This window comes from Ambystoma mexicanum, chromosome 10, assembly GCF_040938575.1.
Source record: "Ambystoma mexicanum isolate Mex_15411 chromosome 10, UKY_AmexF1_1, whole genome shotgun sequence".
In the NCBI taxonomy this organism is placed as follows: domain Eukaryota; kingdom Metazoa; phylum Chordata; class Amphibia; order Caudata; family Ambystomatidae; genus Ambystoma; species Ambystoma mexicanum.
In genome coordinates, this window is record NC_090932.1 from 1385461864 (window position 1) to 1385481284 (window position 19421).

The 19421-nt window shown below is 42.6% G+C and overlaps 1 protein-coding gene across 3 annotated transcripts in view; it reads left to right on the forward strand.

Annotated features, from left to right (window-relative positions):
• TRPV4 (transient receptor potential cation channel subfamily V member 4) overlaps positions 1-19421 on the forward strand; it is an 848481-nt gene that overhangs the window by 807594 nt on the left and 21466 nt on the right. For all 3 annotated transcript variants that reach the window (XM_069619410.1, XM_069619409.1, XM_069619408.1), the window contains exons 14-15: positions 9146-9273; positions 12236-12357. In XM_069619410.1, coding sequence (XP_069475511.1) covers positions 9146-9273; positions 12236-12357 — 250 coding nt within the window. The remainder of the gene's footprint in view (positions 1-9145; positions 9274-12235; positions 12358-19421) is intronic.

Here is a 19421-nt window from a genome sequence, read left to right on the forward strand (position 1 = left end):
ATATACTCAGGTTCATTAATTAGTAGATGAATCAGCAGCAGCTGACAATCTTCTTTTTAAGTGGCTGGAGACTCCATCTGATCCAACCTGTACTACAGCATATTCAACATATATTTTATGGATGCATTACGCTCCCAGACCAATGGAAGGCACATGTGCGGCTTCCAGTACCATTACAACTCGCATGCAGTGATTTTAGCAGAAAGTTAATACACTTGCTAATGAGATTGTCGCTCCGTATGACTAGGAGCACTCTGCTCGCTTCAAGCGGCTATGACATTAGCTGACTCAACCATGCCGACTGGTTTCAAAATAGCCGATAATAGCTCTGGCAAGTGTTAGGCAGTTGTCCGGTGATCGAAATTGTCTGCAGAGGTTGATGAGCTTAGATGTGTAAGCAGTAGATGATGATGATAGGGTGTTCACATGTTTGTTCATATTACGTTTTGCGTCGAGGAAAACACTTGAGTGTCTTGCATGTGGAAACTGACATGGTGATGCCATTAATAACGAAGGAGGAGAAAGCAGGTTGTGAATATTCTTTAGATGGTAAGTGGATCCCACAATGAGTAGTTCTGTTTTTTCATCGTTGAGGGAGAGGTGGTGATTGACCATCCAGTTCTATATGGTGCTGAAGATCCAGTTGATGGTAATTGAGTCAAGGGCATGGCCACCCGTGATCGGTAGGACGATCTGGGTATAGTCTGCAAAGTTAGTGTATGAGATACCTAGATTGTCAAGGCAGTCAAAAAGGGGTTTAGTGTCACTGTTGTAAAGGGTAGCAGAGAGACAGGAGCCTTGAGGTACCTCAAAGAAGCTGGAGCTGGGTCAGCGGCTGTGACGCCGAAGATGGCTCTTGAGGTACGTTCGTTAAGAAAGGAATGTATCCTGCTGTCTGTGTTTGTGAAGAAGTGAAACTTAGTGGTGAGATGTTGGCAGAGGATGCTGTGGTCAACAAGATTGAATGCCTCCAAAAGGTCAAGTAGGATGAGGATAGCGAGATTATCTGAATCACCTCTATGATCTAGCCATATTTTTAGGTGAAGGAGTGCAGATTTTGTGCTGTGTTTCGGGTAAAAGCCTGACTGTCGGGAGCCAAGAAAGTGGATTTGTTTGAGAAAATGTCAAATTTGGGTGTATGCTGTGCAATCCAGTATTTTCAGGAGGAAGAGGACAGAGGTGATGGGGCGGTAGCTTGTTGGTTGGGTGGGGTAGAGTGTGGGTTTCTTCAGGAGGGGGTTGATCCATGACTTCTTAATTTTGGTGAGGACAGTATTTGATTCAAAGGAAGCATTAATGAAGTTGCTGATAGTAGGGGCGAGTGTATTGGCGCAGAACCTTGATGATGTGCTCCGGGCAGATGTCGCATTTACTGTTGGGGTGGGGGGGTTTGAGTTTCCTGATTACATTGGTGATGTCAATGAAGTTGACTGGAGAGAATTGGAAAAGTGTGATGGTTGTGTATGGCTCATTGGTTGTGGGGATGGGAGCCAAATGAATGGGCTGTTTAGCGTAGAGTTGGGTTAGTTTAGTAGAGTTTTTTTTCTCTTCGTTTTAGTATTTTGTCAGAAAGGGCGTCCTGGTTGGAGGTGCACCAGGCTGGGTCTTTTGGGAATTTTGACATGGATTGGCCAGGATTCTCCAGTTCTTTGAGGGTGGTGAAAAGCTCTTTGGAGTTGGAACTAACCTCTGAGATACATGTGTTGTAGGAAATGGCTTTGGTAGTGATTCTGTTGGCACTGGTGGAAAAGGCATATTTGTTGGATGGGGTGTTTTTTTTTCTCCAGATGCATTCTTGGGCATGTGTTTTCTTGCAAAGTAGGATACGTTCTTTAGAGAACCATTTGTTGTTGCACCTGACCTGTTTACACAGTTTCATTTTAAAGGGGCATGTATGTCCAGTGTTTTCAGGAGGGTTTGGTTGTAGTAGGCGACTAAGGTGTGGGGATCTGTGTCCATGAGGTCTTGAAATGAGAGTAGTTTTAGAATGGTGGGGCCTAGGGTGTCTTCTGCGAGTTTGCAGGTGTTGCACGCTAGGATCAGTACAGGTGGTGAGGTGAGCTTGGTTGTGATCTGATCATTGATGAGGTTGAATTTGATCAAGGAGTGGTCAGTGCAGGGTAATGAATGAAGTGCATTGATGCAGATGTTCACATTGTGTGTTAAACCCTAGGCTAGAGTACAGCCTTTGACGTGGGTGGGTTCAGTCACTAGTTTGGTAAGATTAATTTCCGAGAGGGCAGTGTTGAGTGCGTTAGCCTTTTTCTCTGAGGGGGTTATTAAAGCCCAGGTTGAGATCCCTAAGTACTAGGAATTTGGTAGAGGGCTTGATTAGAGGGGAAGAGAAGCGGGGCAAGGGAAGGAGGCAGAGTTAGAGTAGTCAGAGGATTGAGGTAGGCTGAGAGACTTGGTTTCACTACAGATTCCTGCCCACCCCATTTCCTGCAGGACAATCCTCCTGGGCAAAATGTCAGAAGGCTAAGGGTTCTTGTTACAAAAGCCTCAAGCGGACCCATTACTGCAGGCTTGCTTTGGCCAATCCCCTGTGACGTTTTACCTTTGTAAGGAGGGAAAACCCTCTCCCTAGTTGGTTCATCTTTGGACCCCGAAAAGAAGGAAGCTTCTTTGGACCCCTGTTGGTAATGCATCCTTTCCAACATCCTCTGCCTGATTGGTGAAGATAGAAGGTATCACTGGCAAAGACGAGGTCTGCTTCCTAGCCATACCCAGCAAACAATGGAGTGACACTATAGTGGACCATGGCCTCCCTGATGCCTGTGCAGTGGAATTCTTGCTAGCTGGAGATGAAAGACCCTCTGTAGGTGCCAAACAACTTTATGGACTGGGAGTGTGGAACTAAGGGCTTACCCTGTCCCTGGAGATCCTGGATTGGGCCACTCTCCAACCCAAAAATTCAGTAGCAGCTGGGACCCTGTATCATTGCCTCGAGACACCTTTGAGCAAGTTCGACTGCTCGCTGCACTTTGAGCTGCCATAGGACTTGTGGTGCTGCTTTTGGCACTCCATACATATGTGGACCACTTAGCTGGTCTTCGACCCATCTATAAATTGGCTTGACCCATTGAAGCAGACTGCCAATCTCTACCTGATAATTGGCTCAACATTGTGTGAGCAACTGATTCAGACACTGACTCGACCTGCTGGAAGCCATCAACTCACCTGTCTTGCACGCGACTCGACCTAGCAGAAGCATTGTATCACTGCCAATTCGACCTCCAACATCAAACCGTTGAAAGCTGTCTGGAACGCCAACTCAACCCAATGGAACCCAGCACATCGAACTAACTAGATGCCAACTTGCCAGTGGGACCATGACTCTAGCATCATGATATCGACTCACAATAAAAGTGCCTAGAATCTCGGCTCAGCACTGCTAAGCACTTGAGGCAAGTACTAAAGGTAATTTGAAGAGGCCCGGTCTCCCTGCTTCACTTTAAGGAACCCTAGTGACCTTTAAGTCCCCTTCTCTAGTTTATTGAACTTTTCCTAGAATATAGACATTGCTGCTAAAGTCTGCTTGCCTGAACCCCTAGCTTATCAACGCAGAGTGCATTTTCTATCAGAGGTCTGCGTTCTCTGTGATTCTACTACATGGGTTGATATTTAGTGTTTTTGATTAGTGGATTGCTTTCATTAAAGTCCCTATATTTATAGAGCCTTGATGATACATTCTTTAATATTTTGGAACCATTGTACTAACTAATTTCGGGTTGCTCTTGTTATCAGCTCACACCCTCCAGAAGTCTATACCCTGCCCTTGGGTGACACTCCTAAAAGAGGTGAAGGAGGTATACCTGTCAGGCTGTGCCTGTTCCACCTTTAATTGGGATCACCGTTGGTTTATTTTCAATGTGGATCTGGGAAGGTGATTTAGCCATTGCTCAGCCCTTTGCTCCTGCAGAGCAGTACTCATTTCATCACCAGTAGCGAGGTTGGGTGTTGCTGGAGTGGACAGTACGAGTGGGGGTAGTGGGAAATGAGGAATGATAGTTAGGGAGCGGCTATCATTGAAGAAATCTAAAAACCAAATGCAAGATATTGAAGAGGGAAACGTTATAAATAGAGACCCAAACAATGGGGGAGATGGGTAGGAGATTTAGGAGAGGAGCGAGAAAGTTTATGTGAAGTGAGATTTTATGGTGAGTGAGAATAAAGAGGGATGTCCAGTAGTAGGCTGGAGCAGTAGTTCAGATGACATAGTACCAGATGACAGACGGGAGATTTAGTTGAGTGATATGTGAGGAGGGGTGGATGTTTTTAATGTTTAGGAGGTTGACTCTTGCTGCCATCGCCATCGATGTCATAAATTTGAGGCCTCCTAAAGAGGACCCTAAGGTTGCAAGCCATTAGATGATGGAGAAAGTCCGAAGAAGAGGGAAAGAGCCCTGGTAATAATCAATTAATTGCCCCCAAAAGCTCATAAAATGCTACTTAAGTCTTTCCCCAACAGAGTGGAGTTTGCATTAATCCTTTACACATGATGCACCCAGCCAGAGCGCCTTGCTACCACGTCCGAAGGCACTGATCTGAACCAGCACTATCCCGTAGCTTGCATGGATATGCTCCAAGATGCTAGTCAAGTGCTCGTGGAAGTCCCCGCTCATGTGTGCCTCACTGAGGGATGCATTAAGACGGTTCTCTGAGCTTGTGGTTCTTCTTCCCAATGCCTCACTGATCAAATGATGCTACAGCACATACAACCTGCAGTCAGCTTTGCTGCACTAATGATGCCTTGTGATGCCCTCTGAGCGCCAGATGAACTGAGCGGTACCTTGTGCTGGCGAAAAACAACCCTGTAAGTAAATGGTTTGCTCCCATGTTAGAAATTTACAACTGTCTTTCCCAAACACATTTCCTGAGGATCAATCTCTGAACTGAGTTACTGTTAGAGCCAGTCTGTTTGCTTCAAACTGATAACCAGGGGAGTTGCTACGTCTGGAAAAGACCCTGGGCTAAACTGATGTCGGAAATGTTGGGACTGGGGGCTAGCTAGTCTTTTGGCTGTAGCTCCTGAGATTCTATCCGGGGCTACAACCAAAAGATCAGGGGCTATAGCCCCCTTAGCCCCCCCTAGCAACGCCCCTGCTGATAACGCTACTAAATCTCAAACATGTTTTCACTTCCCACCTGAATTCAGGACCAGGCCCCTCAAACATTTTTCATCTATTTTTGTTTCTTCTTCACTCTGAGATATTCTTCAAAGAAGCCTAGCTAGCAGCTCTGTAGGGAAGGACCTTCTGTTAGGATGAGTTCTGATGAAAGGCAGTTCTAGAACCTCCAGCTGGGTTCTATACTGCCTGACAGGAAGGTCTACAGCCAATAAGGGACTTGACCCTGACGTCCATCTTGCTATAGGGAGGAGCTGTCCATCTAGAAGGGTGATTCAGAAAACTGTTTTGGTATCTAAAATTCTCACAGTACACAATAAACACACAGAAACCTTCTTGCTAAGATCCCCAAGATACCCTGTACTACTCGCATCCCTGAAAATAAAATCGCCTGCCCACCCTGTGAACCACCACAGCCTAATAAAGAAAAACGGAATGAGTGTCAACGGGATGAATCTAGCCAGAAAATACATTCTTTTAATGAAATCTACGAAATCAATGCTCAAGAGAAATCAAAATGAATGATGCTCAGTGGAGACAGCAGAACACAATACAGTCATGATATTCCAAATCCAGATATGAGAAAATGGAAACCGGGGCAGTCCATAATAACATATGCCAAATGTCACTCGTGATACATTGGCCTAAAAAAGTGCATAGTGCAAAAATGTAATACATGAACAATGAATGTCACCAATACCCATATTGCCGTATACCTCCGTGAGGTTACATTTTCATCCAGGATGAATATTGCCTGGCCAGCTCAGTAATGTTTTTTTTATTTATTTTTTAAATGCTATCTCATAATGAGAACGCCTTCAATAATAAATCCATTCTCAAAAAGTTAATGATTTCAGTCATCAAAAGGTCGACTAGCTGAGATGGCTAAGCAAAGCTGTCATCCTACATAGTGGGTGTGCCGGCCCTTATTCTGTTCACCCAAAACAAGCTAGTTTCAACATTTCATTTTCCTTGATTGATTAGGGTGTGTGTTCTTAAAGAACTCTCCTAAATACAACAAAGAGTAGTTCCTGGTGGGAATGCATTATTTTTATATTAAGCTTTTGAAATGTCTGACTGAATCCAAAAAGACATTCATGGATTCCCTCATACATTATTTTACTCCTACATTATTTTGCATATTTTAATGAAACAGATACACTTCAGAAATGTATCTGTTTCATTAAAATATGCAAAATAATGTATGAGTAAAATAATGTATGAGGGAAACCAACTTTGAGTGAAATAAATCACTTTGTTTTCTGATAACCCAGTTGTCCGTGTCTTTTTGGATTCAGTCGGCTTGTGGCTGCAGACTTCACGCCGGGTTAACCTGAAATGTGTTCCTAACACGGTTCTGCCGTCTCAATGCCCTCGTTTCAAACGCTAGGGTTTTGTTCCTAAATATTGCCACCACATCCTGCTTGTGACCAACTCTATTCTTGGGGAAGCTAACTCCTTATTAATTAGAGGAAAGTTCCTCACGGGCCATGCAAGTGGCATTGCAGTCCATTCCTCTAATGAATATTAGAATGAAAGAACATCCGTAAAGTAGCTTGCATGAGGGAGCAGCCATGATACAGTTCCTGTTTGATGAGTGTGAACAGGTTGGGAACGCGACATCCCTGCTCTCTCCTGCAGTCTCACATGCCACCTCCCAAAGCATGTATATATGCAAGTAGTACACGAATCTATCAGCTGGGCCATTTCTAAACCCTCCCACTAAAATAATTAGAAGTTAGAAGCTGTGAACTAAATGCATCCAGGTGAGAACCCAAGGTTGACCAACAGTGATTTCTGTGAATGTAAATGTTGAATATATTTGAAAACAAATTAGTCCCTTTCACATCTGTTTTTTATATACAGTTTTATCAGAAGGAGCACAAAAAGGTACTACAGTACTGCAAATCATTTTTTTAAAATATGTGATGAAGCGAATGCTGTTACTCATACATTTTTATTTTTGTCTTTTTTCTCTTATTATGTTGATTTTGGGTAATTTTGATGATGAAACACAGGGGATTCACATGGAAGATGGGCACATCTGTCCGAAATGCATTGGCTGTATTGACCCTTATAAATTTGTGTATACAAATGACTGTTCCTTTACAAAAAAGTGGGTTTTATCAAAAGATTATTTTGAAATTTGCAAACTCCATGCAAGACCGCAATCATTAAATGAATTTGGTAAAATTAAGGTATCCAGCACAGAAAATTGGAGCTAAGATTTAGCGCCATGTGAGCACACGGCTGCCCAAGTGCAACCTTGGGTTCTCACCTACATAATGTTCACTCTAGTTCCTATATCTATTTCCATTGTGTTCGGATTACTGAATTAACATATTAAAGAACGCTATTAAAAACGACCAAAAAACTACTGAACACATTACAAAGGTGGTGCCTACCTATCCTCCCTATAAACTAAATGCATCATCCACAATCATGCAGTTAGTCTTGGGAGGATAGCTCGGGGGCAACCCGCTCGCCTTGGAAGCAAGACGGCACGGAGCAACACAGGTTCGATCCCTGGGTCCGCGCTTAGACACCTCTAGGCATTAAGCGCGTTATAAATAACCGATTACAATCATAATCAAGCGGGAGGCCAGGATTAGAACTCTGATCTCCTTATACCACATTTCACAGTTATGCCTCTAAACCAAATCTCCTCTCCTGTGTTTATTGTACAGCACTTGATTCATTGGCAGTTTTATTATTGTCGTAAATGCCATATGTTATTATGCTAGGCAGCGATAGTCACTTTATCAACATTGGAAGGATTAAAGGCTGAGTTGGACATCTGTGCATTCAAACCAATTCCCGAGAAGTTACACACAGATTTCAACAAATAGTGCGTGAACCTTTAACGCTACCTACTGGTAAAAAAAAAATCCTTGTATTATGATATTGGATTTTATAGAAAGATGCCATGCATTTGTATGCTCCAATTGATGGGGTGCATTGCCTGGATTCAGCAATGGCAGGGAAGGAAATATACACGTGCGGCACACAGTACATTTTCTTTAGTGAAGTGCGAGACCCTCACAAGAGGGCCTTTTTGTGTGGTAGGTTAGCACCACCCAAGTTAGTGGTCCCGAGCCGAAGTTGAGGGACTATAATGGGGGCAGAGGGTCACTTAGCGCACAATAAAGCCGGATGGTAAGGGCTATAACGCAATGTAATCTTGTGCAGGAGGGAACAAGTTCAACCTCACCTAGGGCTTCTGTGGCACAGCTTGTTCAATTCTCCTTGCCCACTGCCCAGTATGTACACGTAACAAAGGGAACTTGGAGAATTCTCTTCAAAGGGGGTTAGAGCCCCGGTTTCAAGCTTTCTGATTGGCCAGAGGGCTAGACGCTGTGAGAAGAACAAAGTCGAAACATAGAATGCAGGGTTTTACTGTAGTTAGGGCCTGGATTCGATACTTTCCGATTGTCTAAAGACTAGAACACATGCTCCAGTTTTCATTAAACATTAAAATTAATGAGAAACACCAGACTTCAAACTGTTTCTTTACAAGTACGTTTTTTTTTTATAATGGCCAAATGCAGTCAATATGTCAGTAAATCTAGTGTCCGCTAATTAAAAAATGCAGTTTGTGTCAATTGCTAAACATTGTGTGGTGTGTGCATCAGGAATTGGTGATCACGGGGATATAGTCTTGGTGTTGCTACAAACGATCTCCTCAAAACTATTTCAATGGGGACTTAATATTGCTGTCCACGATGGGTAAAATCAGTGGCTAGTACTACCACTGCTGGCCAGACTATTTCAATGGGGACTTAATATTGCTGTTCACTATGGATAAAATCAGTGGTTAGTGCTGCCACTGCTGGCTACCGGATTGATTCACTGTCTTAAAGACCCCATGCCAAAAGTGTGGTTTTAAGCCAATCTAGGGACCCATTGCATTGACGCTCTGATTCCACACTAGAGCGTGGCCGGTGTTTAATGTCAGCTATGCCATTATCACATTAGGCGTGCAGTGTAAGGCTTGATGATTATTTTTGTCTCACCAGTGGGCCACCACCATCTTGGACATCGAGAGGTCCTTCCCAGTCTTCGTACGCAGGATTTTCCGTTCAGGAGAGATCGTAACCGTGGGGAAGAATTTAGATGGCTCGCCGGACCGCAGATGGTGCTTCAGGTACAGTTGTGCAAGTTATTCTTTATTTAATACACTTTAATCTCTAATTAAACTGGAAACAGCAGAAGCCTTTTGTGTCATAAAGTGGTATGCGCTTGCAAAGAATGCCCCTGTAATTAATGCGCGCACAGACACAAAAATCTATGCGGATTTCTTAGTTTTAAAATGTATTGAAGTTGATTGGTTCCCAGGGCTGCACTGATAAGTGTTTGGAGGGCACAACGGAACTGCATACTAATTTGCATATTAATGAAGTCACAAGTAATACATGAGACACAGCATGAAATACCAGATGGTATTTAAGCCTCCTAGTAAATATGAAAGACAGGCAGTGACTACCAATTATGACAGTGTTTCATGGAATATCTGTTATTGATTCATAATTAGGCCTCATTAGGCCGCGTGCGTTTTGCTCTAATGCGAAGCGGCGGAACCGCTTTTGTCATTTATATGCGTGGCTGAATCGTTGGCTGTCTCTGAATAGAATGTGTGTCAACACGAAAGCGTAGTCTTAAGCATTCGAGGTCATCTTATTACAAGCAGTTCCTCCAGTGAATATAATTTGCCAGACTAGAGAACAAATGCTGAAAACCTGGAGGGAGCCTCGAGGAGTATCAAGTGCTTTTGAGATGTCTCCTTTTAAAGGGAAATGGCAATCTCGAGCCACACAAAAGGAAGTGGCGCAGTCTCCCTTATCCCCCACGGTGATCCAATTTTGAGGCGAGTCAAAACCACACTAATACAATGCGATCCATCATTTACAGTACAGCAAACAAATGGAGACCATGCCTACAAATGTAGACCATGTCGTTTGCAAATGGATTGAGACTTCTCTCTCTTGGTGTCATGGTCAAATACAGATGGGGCATAGTGAGCTTAATGCCTCAACCCTTTCAAAGGCCATATTGTTGAATGGCTGCATGCTCGTTGTCAGTCCATTTTCGCATATGTGGTGCAAACAAATGCTTTGGATTCTTCTAACACACTATTAGGATGGATACATACTTTCATACAGGGATGGTTGCCTTCTCCTGCGAGAATGTTAGGGCTTCCCGCTATTTCATACCAATATGGTGCCATTACTCCTTGAATGCACTGTTGGCGTATTATTAGATCCACTTTAGCTAAAGGCCCTTTGGTCGTAACTGGCTAAGTTTTAAATTAGATCGCACTGAACACCTCTGGTATAGGGTCTGTGCAAATTTCCTGGTTGAAAATTGGTAGAACTTCCTGTGAAAATGGTGAAGACTTGGCACGGGTAGTTCATTTCCGCCAAAAATCAGAAAAGTGGTTAGTATGAGTATTTAGAATGTGAGTTTAACACGTTTAAGAAGAACGCTGAAGCAAAATGTAGGCAACAAGATGGCCACTAAACCTATTTCTGGAATCCTTCCTTATCTAGTCTGAGGGACACTGTTTAGTGTCTGCTTTGCAACCCCTCCAAGTCTGAGTTATGTTTGTTTCAGAAATCAACCTTCCTTTTAGCTTTTGCTTGTTTTAGTTGTGAATTGACCCTTTTAACATTCACTATTTATTCATATACTTTAGGGGTGAGTTTCGAAAAATTGTTCGATAAAAGTACAATAGGCTGTCTTGAGGCAGAGGTTTGATGTCACTTCATGTTGATGTCATTGGGGTTTCTAGAGGGTGAGTGTTGTCACGTTCACTGTGATTTGGTTTGATACATTGATATTTCCAGTCCTACTTACAATAGTTAAGTATCTGAGTGGAGTCAATGAGTCACTATTGCATCCTGAATGCTATCATTCATCATTTGCAAAGACTCTCTCCCGTTTCTGCTCCTTTTCTGTTACATTCCTGTAAATCACAGATACAGAGAGCCAAGCCTGTCCATCACGTGAAAATTGAATCTCGGCTTGTGAAGAGTAGCAGCTCCAAAGCACATAACACCACATGCAGGATCAGAGAGGTACTCATAAATTCAGCTAAAATACATAGACATGCAGAAAGGACTGAGATTCAGAAGCATGGCATTGGCCAATACAAAATTAATTTCAGGGCCAAGATTGATTCAAGCAATGTTACATATGAAGCATAACAGGCAGAGCAATTTTGTTTAAAAGTTTATGAAGATGGAAGCAATGGGCAGTTTCGTGCATGCTGGTACTTGTCATGATTAAAAATCCATCTGGCAATGGCAACATGCCCAAGAAGTAGGGTGTGAGCATTAGTCTAGATGCAATATAATCTGCATAGCATTCAGTCTCCATAGCCTGCCAAAATTGGAAACGGGTAGAATTTCCAGATATTCTAGAGCTGAAACAGATGTGTACACAAGCATAGACCTGGAACGAGAAGGCAAGAGAAGAGACGAAGTTCACACCATGGTTGTAGGCTATTGGAGGGAGCAGCGAAAGGGTGCAAAGGAGTAGACGTGGGTTGGCTAGGCATGATGAGAAGCTGTGATGCAAAGAGGATTGAAGTTTCAGATGATCTTGGGTGAGAAGAGCATTAAAACATCACATTTCTAGTAGCAGAAAGCCAATTCGCAGTATGAATGCACAGTTTGTCAGTAAAGGGAGAGAAGGAAAGAACATTGCAAGTTTTAAGCTTTATAATTGCAGATCAAACCAAAGCATGTGATGGCGGACAGGTTATGGAGCACTTCCTGCTCTTTAATATTTCTCGTACAAATTAGTCATATTGAAAATTGTGGCTAACCCCAGTAGACTCGCATATGCTAAAGAGGGTTTGAATAATCTTGAAGGTTTTAACATGGGCAGAGGGTGAAATATGGTGTTGGAGTGGGACAATAATAAGGTATGTGTGGTGTCTGCTTAATTGTTAAGGCTGACTTTTCCATTTTGTGTCCTAAAGGCAGTTCTTGGTAAATAATACCTTGATTGAGTTTTGTTGCCTCATATTGTTCCTTAGTCTTGAGGCATGATTTTACTCAAAGTATTCCTGACTATTGCAAATAATGATTTGTTCCATCTTTCAGGGTCGATGAGGTAAACTGGTCGCACTGGAATCAGAATCTGGGCATTATCAATGAGGATCCCGGAAAGAATGAGACCTACCAGTATTATGGAATTTCCCAGACCGTGGGCCGTCTTCGAAGAGGTAAGCTTGCTCTGCCATTTTATTACTTGAAGTGTTGCTGTCTCATATGAGGGATCAGTAATGCGAGGTGGACAACTGCTTGTTGATTTATCAAAATATGCCATTTTATTAAAGAAAATATATGGAAAAATACCTCACTTTCCCTACCCTTTTTGAGAGTCCCTGCCTAAAAAAGCTAAAGGGACATTTTGTAACATCAGATAACTGGCCCTCACATTAAACAGAACACACAAATAAAATCTATGGCAATCCAATATAACCAACCTTATTGGTACAATGTTTGAATTCCCTTTTCCTATCATAGGTATGGTCCCTTCCCCAGCATTCAAGTTAACTTCAGAATGTTCAACAAAGAAAAGAAAGGTTTTGAACCGGTTCTTTTTCGTTCCAAAAAGTCCAAAGTAAAGGTTCAACAAAAACAGTTCCACTGGTGACAAGTATTGATTTGTTGATGAAAGTTCCACTTTCAACTTCCAGAAAAGAAAATAGCACCAATGGTAATCCTGGTTATGACAATGTGTTTCTTCTTCCACAATGCTTGCCACATTTTGAAAGAAAATGCATTATTCCCACTGACACTAATACACAGTTCTTAATTAACAGTTCCTTTCTGCCACTTCAGAACTTTTTAAAAGGAAGATATGTTTCGCATGTTATCCAGTGAAATCATCCTTTGTCAAAATTCTAACCCAAATGTTGAGTAAATAATTTTAACAAAAATGTAATTTTGTGTGTTCTGCCAAAATCCCCATGGAGTCCTATGGACTCTAAAAATGGGTAATAACACCACCCTACCACCACTTGTAATCACCACTGCGTTCAATCCACCTAGCCACGTGGCAATAACCGTAATCAAGTTTGGTGGTAATTCTGCAGATTTACTGCCAAATTACCACCAAACTTGTAATGAGACACATAGATTTTTTTAACTAAACAGTGCTTTAAGTGGGAGACCTTGAATTAATTGTTGGGAATTACTGTCAACAGCTGGATTATTTTGTGAGGCTGCCATTAGGAGAGTTAGTTTGCCACTCTGATAGTTTGCCACTTTGATATTATTATACTGTGATATTTCATAACTGTGATAATTTATCACTGTGATTCTTGCCATTTTCATAATTAGCCATCGGGATATTTTGCTTCTGGGATTTTTAGCCACTTTTATAATTTAACACGGTTATATTTCCCACTTAAGATATTTTTCCACTTCGACAGTTTGCTGTTTTGACAACTTGCACTTTGATATTTCGCCACTGTGATAGTTTTCCGCTTCAGTAATTTGCAACAGAGATATTTGACCACTCTGATAATTGCCTACTGGGATACTTAACCACTTTGATGATTGACCACTGTAATATTTCCAACTTTTTTGCCAGTGTGATATTGGACACTTTGATAGTTTATCACTGTGATATTTTGAAACGCTAAGAATGATAATAGGTGAGTGGGCACAGCTGTCGTCTTAGCTCTTCTCATTAGTTCAGTTTTCTGATATTCCAGTGTTTCTCATATATCTGAGTGGGGTGCAAACCCAATGTTGAGCGCCTCCGTGTGGGTGCGAAGATCACTAGGAGAGAGAAAACCTAGGCCTGTCAGTCTTCGGTGTGGGTGGCACACCATTAAATCCACTTAGTGGTTGTTATCAGTTTCTGTCATGTAGATAAATGATTGAATTGAGGTAAGTTCAAGTAAAATAAATGGGTTTTATTCACTGGTCACAATGGTCCTCAATGGAGGCATTTGTTTAATTTCTGATTATAGGCAGATGCATAATTGGCCAATGCATTTAGGACTATATTTGTCCTTTGTCAGGACATAGATTATCATCTTAGTCAATTGTAACAATATCATTATTCCACAGCATTCAATGTGTGTCAAAAAAACTAAATTCATATAAATGATCAGTGCATTATCACAGTTAAATCATGGTATCATGTGTAGCAGGCCACAAGACGTTAGACAAACACACAATGTATAAACAACATATAAAAAAGAAAAAGAAAATAATGCATACAGTATAACATAGCTCATAAAACTCACTTGCATTTATCATGAGTTTGTGTTAGTAATCATATATTACAAATCTTATAATGCAAATGTACTCTCCCATTAATAATGTTGTGATAAGTTGCTATGTCATGCTACACAATCGAATGTGTTTAGTCCATTTGGATGTGATTTATCAATTAATCAGAATTGGTTATACAGTTTTCCGCTATGTGAGGGATAGATTGCGTGCTTATTAGTATCACACATCTACTGAAAATATCATGGATCTTACCTGATGGCGTTCTTTACTCCTAGGTTCATAGTAACAAAGACCTAAAGTAAAGAAAAATAGTAAGGTACTTGGTATCCTCTCTACTGATGGACCTTAGAGCCAAGTCACCCAAAATATCATAATATAATTTAGATACAGAATCCAGCTTACCATCGAGGTTGCTGGCTCGGTCCTCACTATTGTCTGTGTTCTGACTACGTGTGTGTATGCAAGTTTAACTGTTCGACGTAAACAGGGTGTTGCCTAGGTAACGATGGAGCTCTTCTGCTATGAAGGTGGCCATTTTGGAATGACCGTTTCGTAGCATATACTGTCTACTCTATGCTTTTGAGTTTTGCGATAGACTGATTGCAGTGAACTATACTCATTCACACGGAATGCTATAAATATATTCCAAATTCTAGATTCCCCAGTGTGGATTATTCGTAAACTCATATCTAGAATGAGCCATTCCATACTTAAGCAAGGTTCAGCTATGGAATCTTTACTATACATTTAAATGCACCCACCGATGTAGTATAATCAGTTCCTAGTAACCAACTGAAGGCAGTCAGAAGAAAATTTAAAGGCACCCCATGTTCACCTAACACAGACAGACCGCTTGGATCACATCTCCCTGTAAAGCAATCACACGAGCCAAGGCAAAATTCCTCACCAGCACTGGACAAAAACAACACATAAAGGTGCAAGCACAAGCAAAGGTAGCCAAACAACACAACCAACTACTAAATGGAGACCTCAATACTTTGGGAAACCTCAAGAAGAAACCACCCCAAAGAACAGCAGAGACCTTTTGTGGCATTTCAACCAAAATCGCTTTGTCTCGTAATATCTTTCTACCTACAAAGCCACAAAACCGGCCAACCTAAGAAGTCACACCGATAACAGCTGAGAAGAAGCAACCTCCCCAATGGACTAAGACATGTCCAAAAGAAAAGATAAGATGAGAAGAGAAGCAAACCACCTGAATTAATCTTTCATCACCAAGAACTTCCAATACAACTTGTACTAACTCGCAAAACCAGATTCTTTTTATTGTGCATTTGTAAGTCACCGACGGGGCAACAGCGAGGGAACATGGGAGTGTGTCATGACCAGTACTCAATCCAGCGCAGGAGCTGCTGAACCCCAACAAACTGTAGTGCTCTCAACTAACAGTATAACCAGTTGAGCTTGTGACACCCCAGGGGGAAAGGGGAAGTGGAGAAAATAAAAAACGCAGACACTAGAACTGCAACCTTCTTCTGGAATAGTATCTGCATTAATGAGAGATGTATACAATAATAATTTTATCAACTTCAACATTCCTACATAAGAATGTATTCCCTCCCATGGACAAGTTACCTGAGATCTCCTCAACTACTGCCTAGAGGAGTGATTCCTTGTGTTCACTTTGCTGACTTATAACATCTTGTTTCCAGTCTTATTTAATGGTAACTTAAACTGAAAATATTTTGAATCTGTCTTTTTCTTCCACAAAGTTAGTGTGTACCATTTAACTCTTGAAATGTAAATTCTTCATAAACAAATAACACTGATACTCTCACAATTGACTCATAGATTAGCGTTCTTAACTTGAGCTATTGATTCAGTTCTCTGGTTTAGATGCACCATGTAACTTGTGGAAAAGTGTTCTTTTAATTCAAGGCTGGTTAACATCAAATCTTGCCAAAAGAGTGCAGATTAGAAAAGAGTTCTCCATAAAAAATGGGCACTACTTGAGAATGTCTTCACTTTTTTGTGCTTGCTTCAATACTTGAGTTTAGTCAGCTGGAAGATTGATGAACACTCTCAGGGAAGTACTTTTATTGCTGGGCAATAAGCGCCTTCAAAACAAGATCTGGATTTCATATCCGCAGTGAATGTTTCTGCCTCCTTTTACAACCAAAACTGTTGCTGCGCACATCACGTGAGAATTATGTACACAAAGCCACTTGTGAAGTCAGTTTTACACTAAGTCTCTGCGCTCGCAGGAACAAGGAAAATAAATTGCGTCAGAAAAAATATACTCGCACCGGCTTACCTTACTGAAGACGTTAAACCCAGTAGGAAACATCCACTCTCACCTCACATGAACGCAGCAGTTAGCTTCACCTCTGTAGTACGATGTCTCTCCTTGACCGGACGCAACGCTGTAGAAGACTTCACACAGGAAGCGGGAAAGTCGCAGTTCGAGGGAACTTCTAGTAAGGTAAGCAATCGAAGTTACGTGAGAGTGAATTCACACATATCTTTCAGAAATAACACACGCACATGCTTGCGCTCCCAACAGGTCAAAAAATACACATGCATGGACTCGTTCTCCAGAAGATCCCCAGGGACCTGACAGAGTGAAAGCAAATATAACAATGAAAGATAGAGGCAGACCTACTAGGTCTTGTCAGCATTCAGAATGTGCAAGTGCAAAGACTGAAGGGATGGGCGTAAGTACTAGGTGTAACAGGAGGGCAGTGCTAGGGAGTGAGCAGCTGCTAAGTGACTAGGTGAGAGTGGTCAGCTGCCAATAAATAAGTCCAGGCATAGGCCAATGGTTGCCAAGGCAAGTGATGGGAGTGGGCGGAGGCTAAAGGCGATTGGGTGTGGGAGGCCAGGACACATAAGGGCCCAGGTCACCAATCTCAGCAAATGGGGTTTAACAGAGGAGGGAGGAAGGGAAGGAGGAGGTGAAAAGGAAAGTCTTAGGCAGCTTCCACAATTTGAGGAAATCCGGCTCAAGACGAAGAGGAAGGGGGAGGCTGTTCCATAGGAGGGAGCCTGCAGAGGAAATAGATTGGCCTACAGCTCACTGTTTAGTGAAGCGCTTGGCACACAGAGAGATAGTGCCGGAGGAACGTAAAGATCTGGAGGGAGGGTATTTAGTGAGAGCCAGTTGTAGATGACGTGGTCCACGGCCCCAGGCAGCCTTATGGATGATGCAGAGGGATTTAAATTTGATCCTTGCAGCAACCGGGAGCCAGTGGGAAGTTATTAGGGCTGGAGAGATGCAGTCCCTGGGATTGAGGCCAAGGATAAGTATTGCAGCTTTATTCTGGATTAGTTGGAGGGGTTGTAGAGAAGAAGAGGGTAGATTAAGGAAAAGGCTATTGTAGTCTAGTATGGAGAGAACCAGAGCTCTAGAGACATTAAGCTTCTGGGGGGAAGTGATGAAAGGAAGAATTCCTTTGAGGAGGTGGAGTTGAAAGTGGGCCTTCTTGGCAAGGTTCTGAATGTGAGGGGGAGTTGAAGATGTCTACAAGGTTTCTGGCTTCAGATGAAGGAGAAGGGGGCGAGCCCATAGAAGATAGGCAAAATGTGTTTTTTTTAATGCAGTGCTTATACACAAGTGAAGTTCTTCAAAGCACTTCAGAATGAGGGGAAGAAAGTGGGAGCAGGAGTCCCAGTAAGAAGGATTTCAGTCTTTCTGGCATTGAGGCAGAGATCATTGGAAGTGCACCAAGACTGGGTGGCAGATAGGCAGTCAGGAATGATAGAGGAAGTAAGTAGAGGGTCAGAGGGAAGTTTGAAGAAGAGTTGTGTGTCATTTGCATAACACTGGAAGTTAGGGGAGAAGGTGGAAATGGGGTTTGCAAGCTGAGCAAGATGGGTGTTAAAGCGCCAAGGAGAAAGGTTGGAGCCCTGGAAGATGCCACATATGGAGATAGAGGTGGGGGAGAAGAAAGAGCCCAGAATAACCTGGGATTTGACGGTCATTAAGGAAGGACATGAGCCAGCCCAGTGCCCTCTCCGAGATACATAGGGTATTTTGGAGCCGTTTTATGAGGATGGAGTGTTTGCCCATATCAAATGCAGAGGAGAGATCAAGTAGAATGAGTACAGCTGGAGAGTTGGAGTCAAGAGTTGTGAGCAGTTCCTCACAGGTCTTCAGAAGAGCAGTTGCCATGCCTCTAGATGCTTGGAATCCAGATTGATGGTCATGGAGGCAAACCACAAGTTCAGTGTGCTGGTTCAGTTGCGGCAAGACCAGCTTCTCCAAGAGTTTCCCAAGGAAGGTAGATAGATATGGGGCAGTAGTCGGCTGGTCAAGAAAGGTCTGCAGAAGGTCTTTTCAGGAGGGGGTGCACAAGGGAGTACATGAGGTAGGAGGGGAAAGATCCAGTAGCAACAGTGGTTACAGAAATCAGCAAGTGCAGGGGCAAGAGAGCCAATATTGTCCTTAATGGTTCTGGAAGAACGGGGGAGACCTGTTTGTAGAGACCTTCATCCTGGAAGGCGAGCTCAGTGGCAACGTGTTCGGCTTAGAAGCAAGACGACATGAAGCAACACAGGTTCGATCCCCGGGTCCGCTCTTAGAAACCTCTAGGTATTTAAGCTTTTTATAAATACGCAACTAAGACAAAAAAAACTATTATGCAACAAAAAAACAATTCCTGTAACAGCGCCTCGATGCCCACGGGCTGTGGGAGCGCTTTAAAAATGGAAATAAATGGAGCAGACAACTCTGGTGACCTCATCAGGTGTGATGGGAGAGGAGGAGAGAAAGGCAGAGGAAGGATGGGAGGCTGCAGGAAGTAGAGAGCCTGGCAGGGAAGAAGTGAGGAGGAGACTGCAGAAGGGTTGGGTAGTTCCTTGCAGATTTGAAAGAGTTCAGACCGTGTTGTTGGATGCACCAGAGACACAAGCCTTGATGTGGGCCCTTTTCTTGAAACGGAAGGAGAGTCTGTATTGCCTTTGGAGCAGTCGACAGGCCAGTTTGTCAGAGGGTGGGCATGAGGTCTTCCACTTCTGTTCCGTAGTTCTGCACTTGCGTTTCAGGGCTGCAAGTTCAGAGTTGTACCAGGTGTTA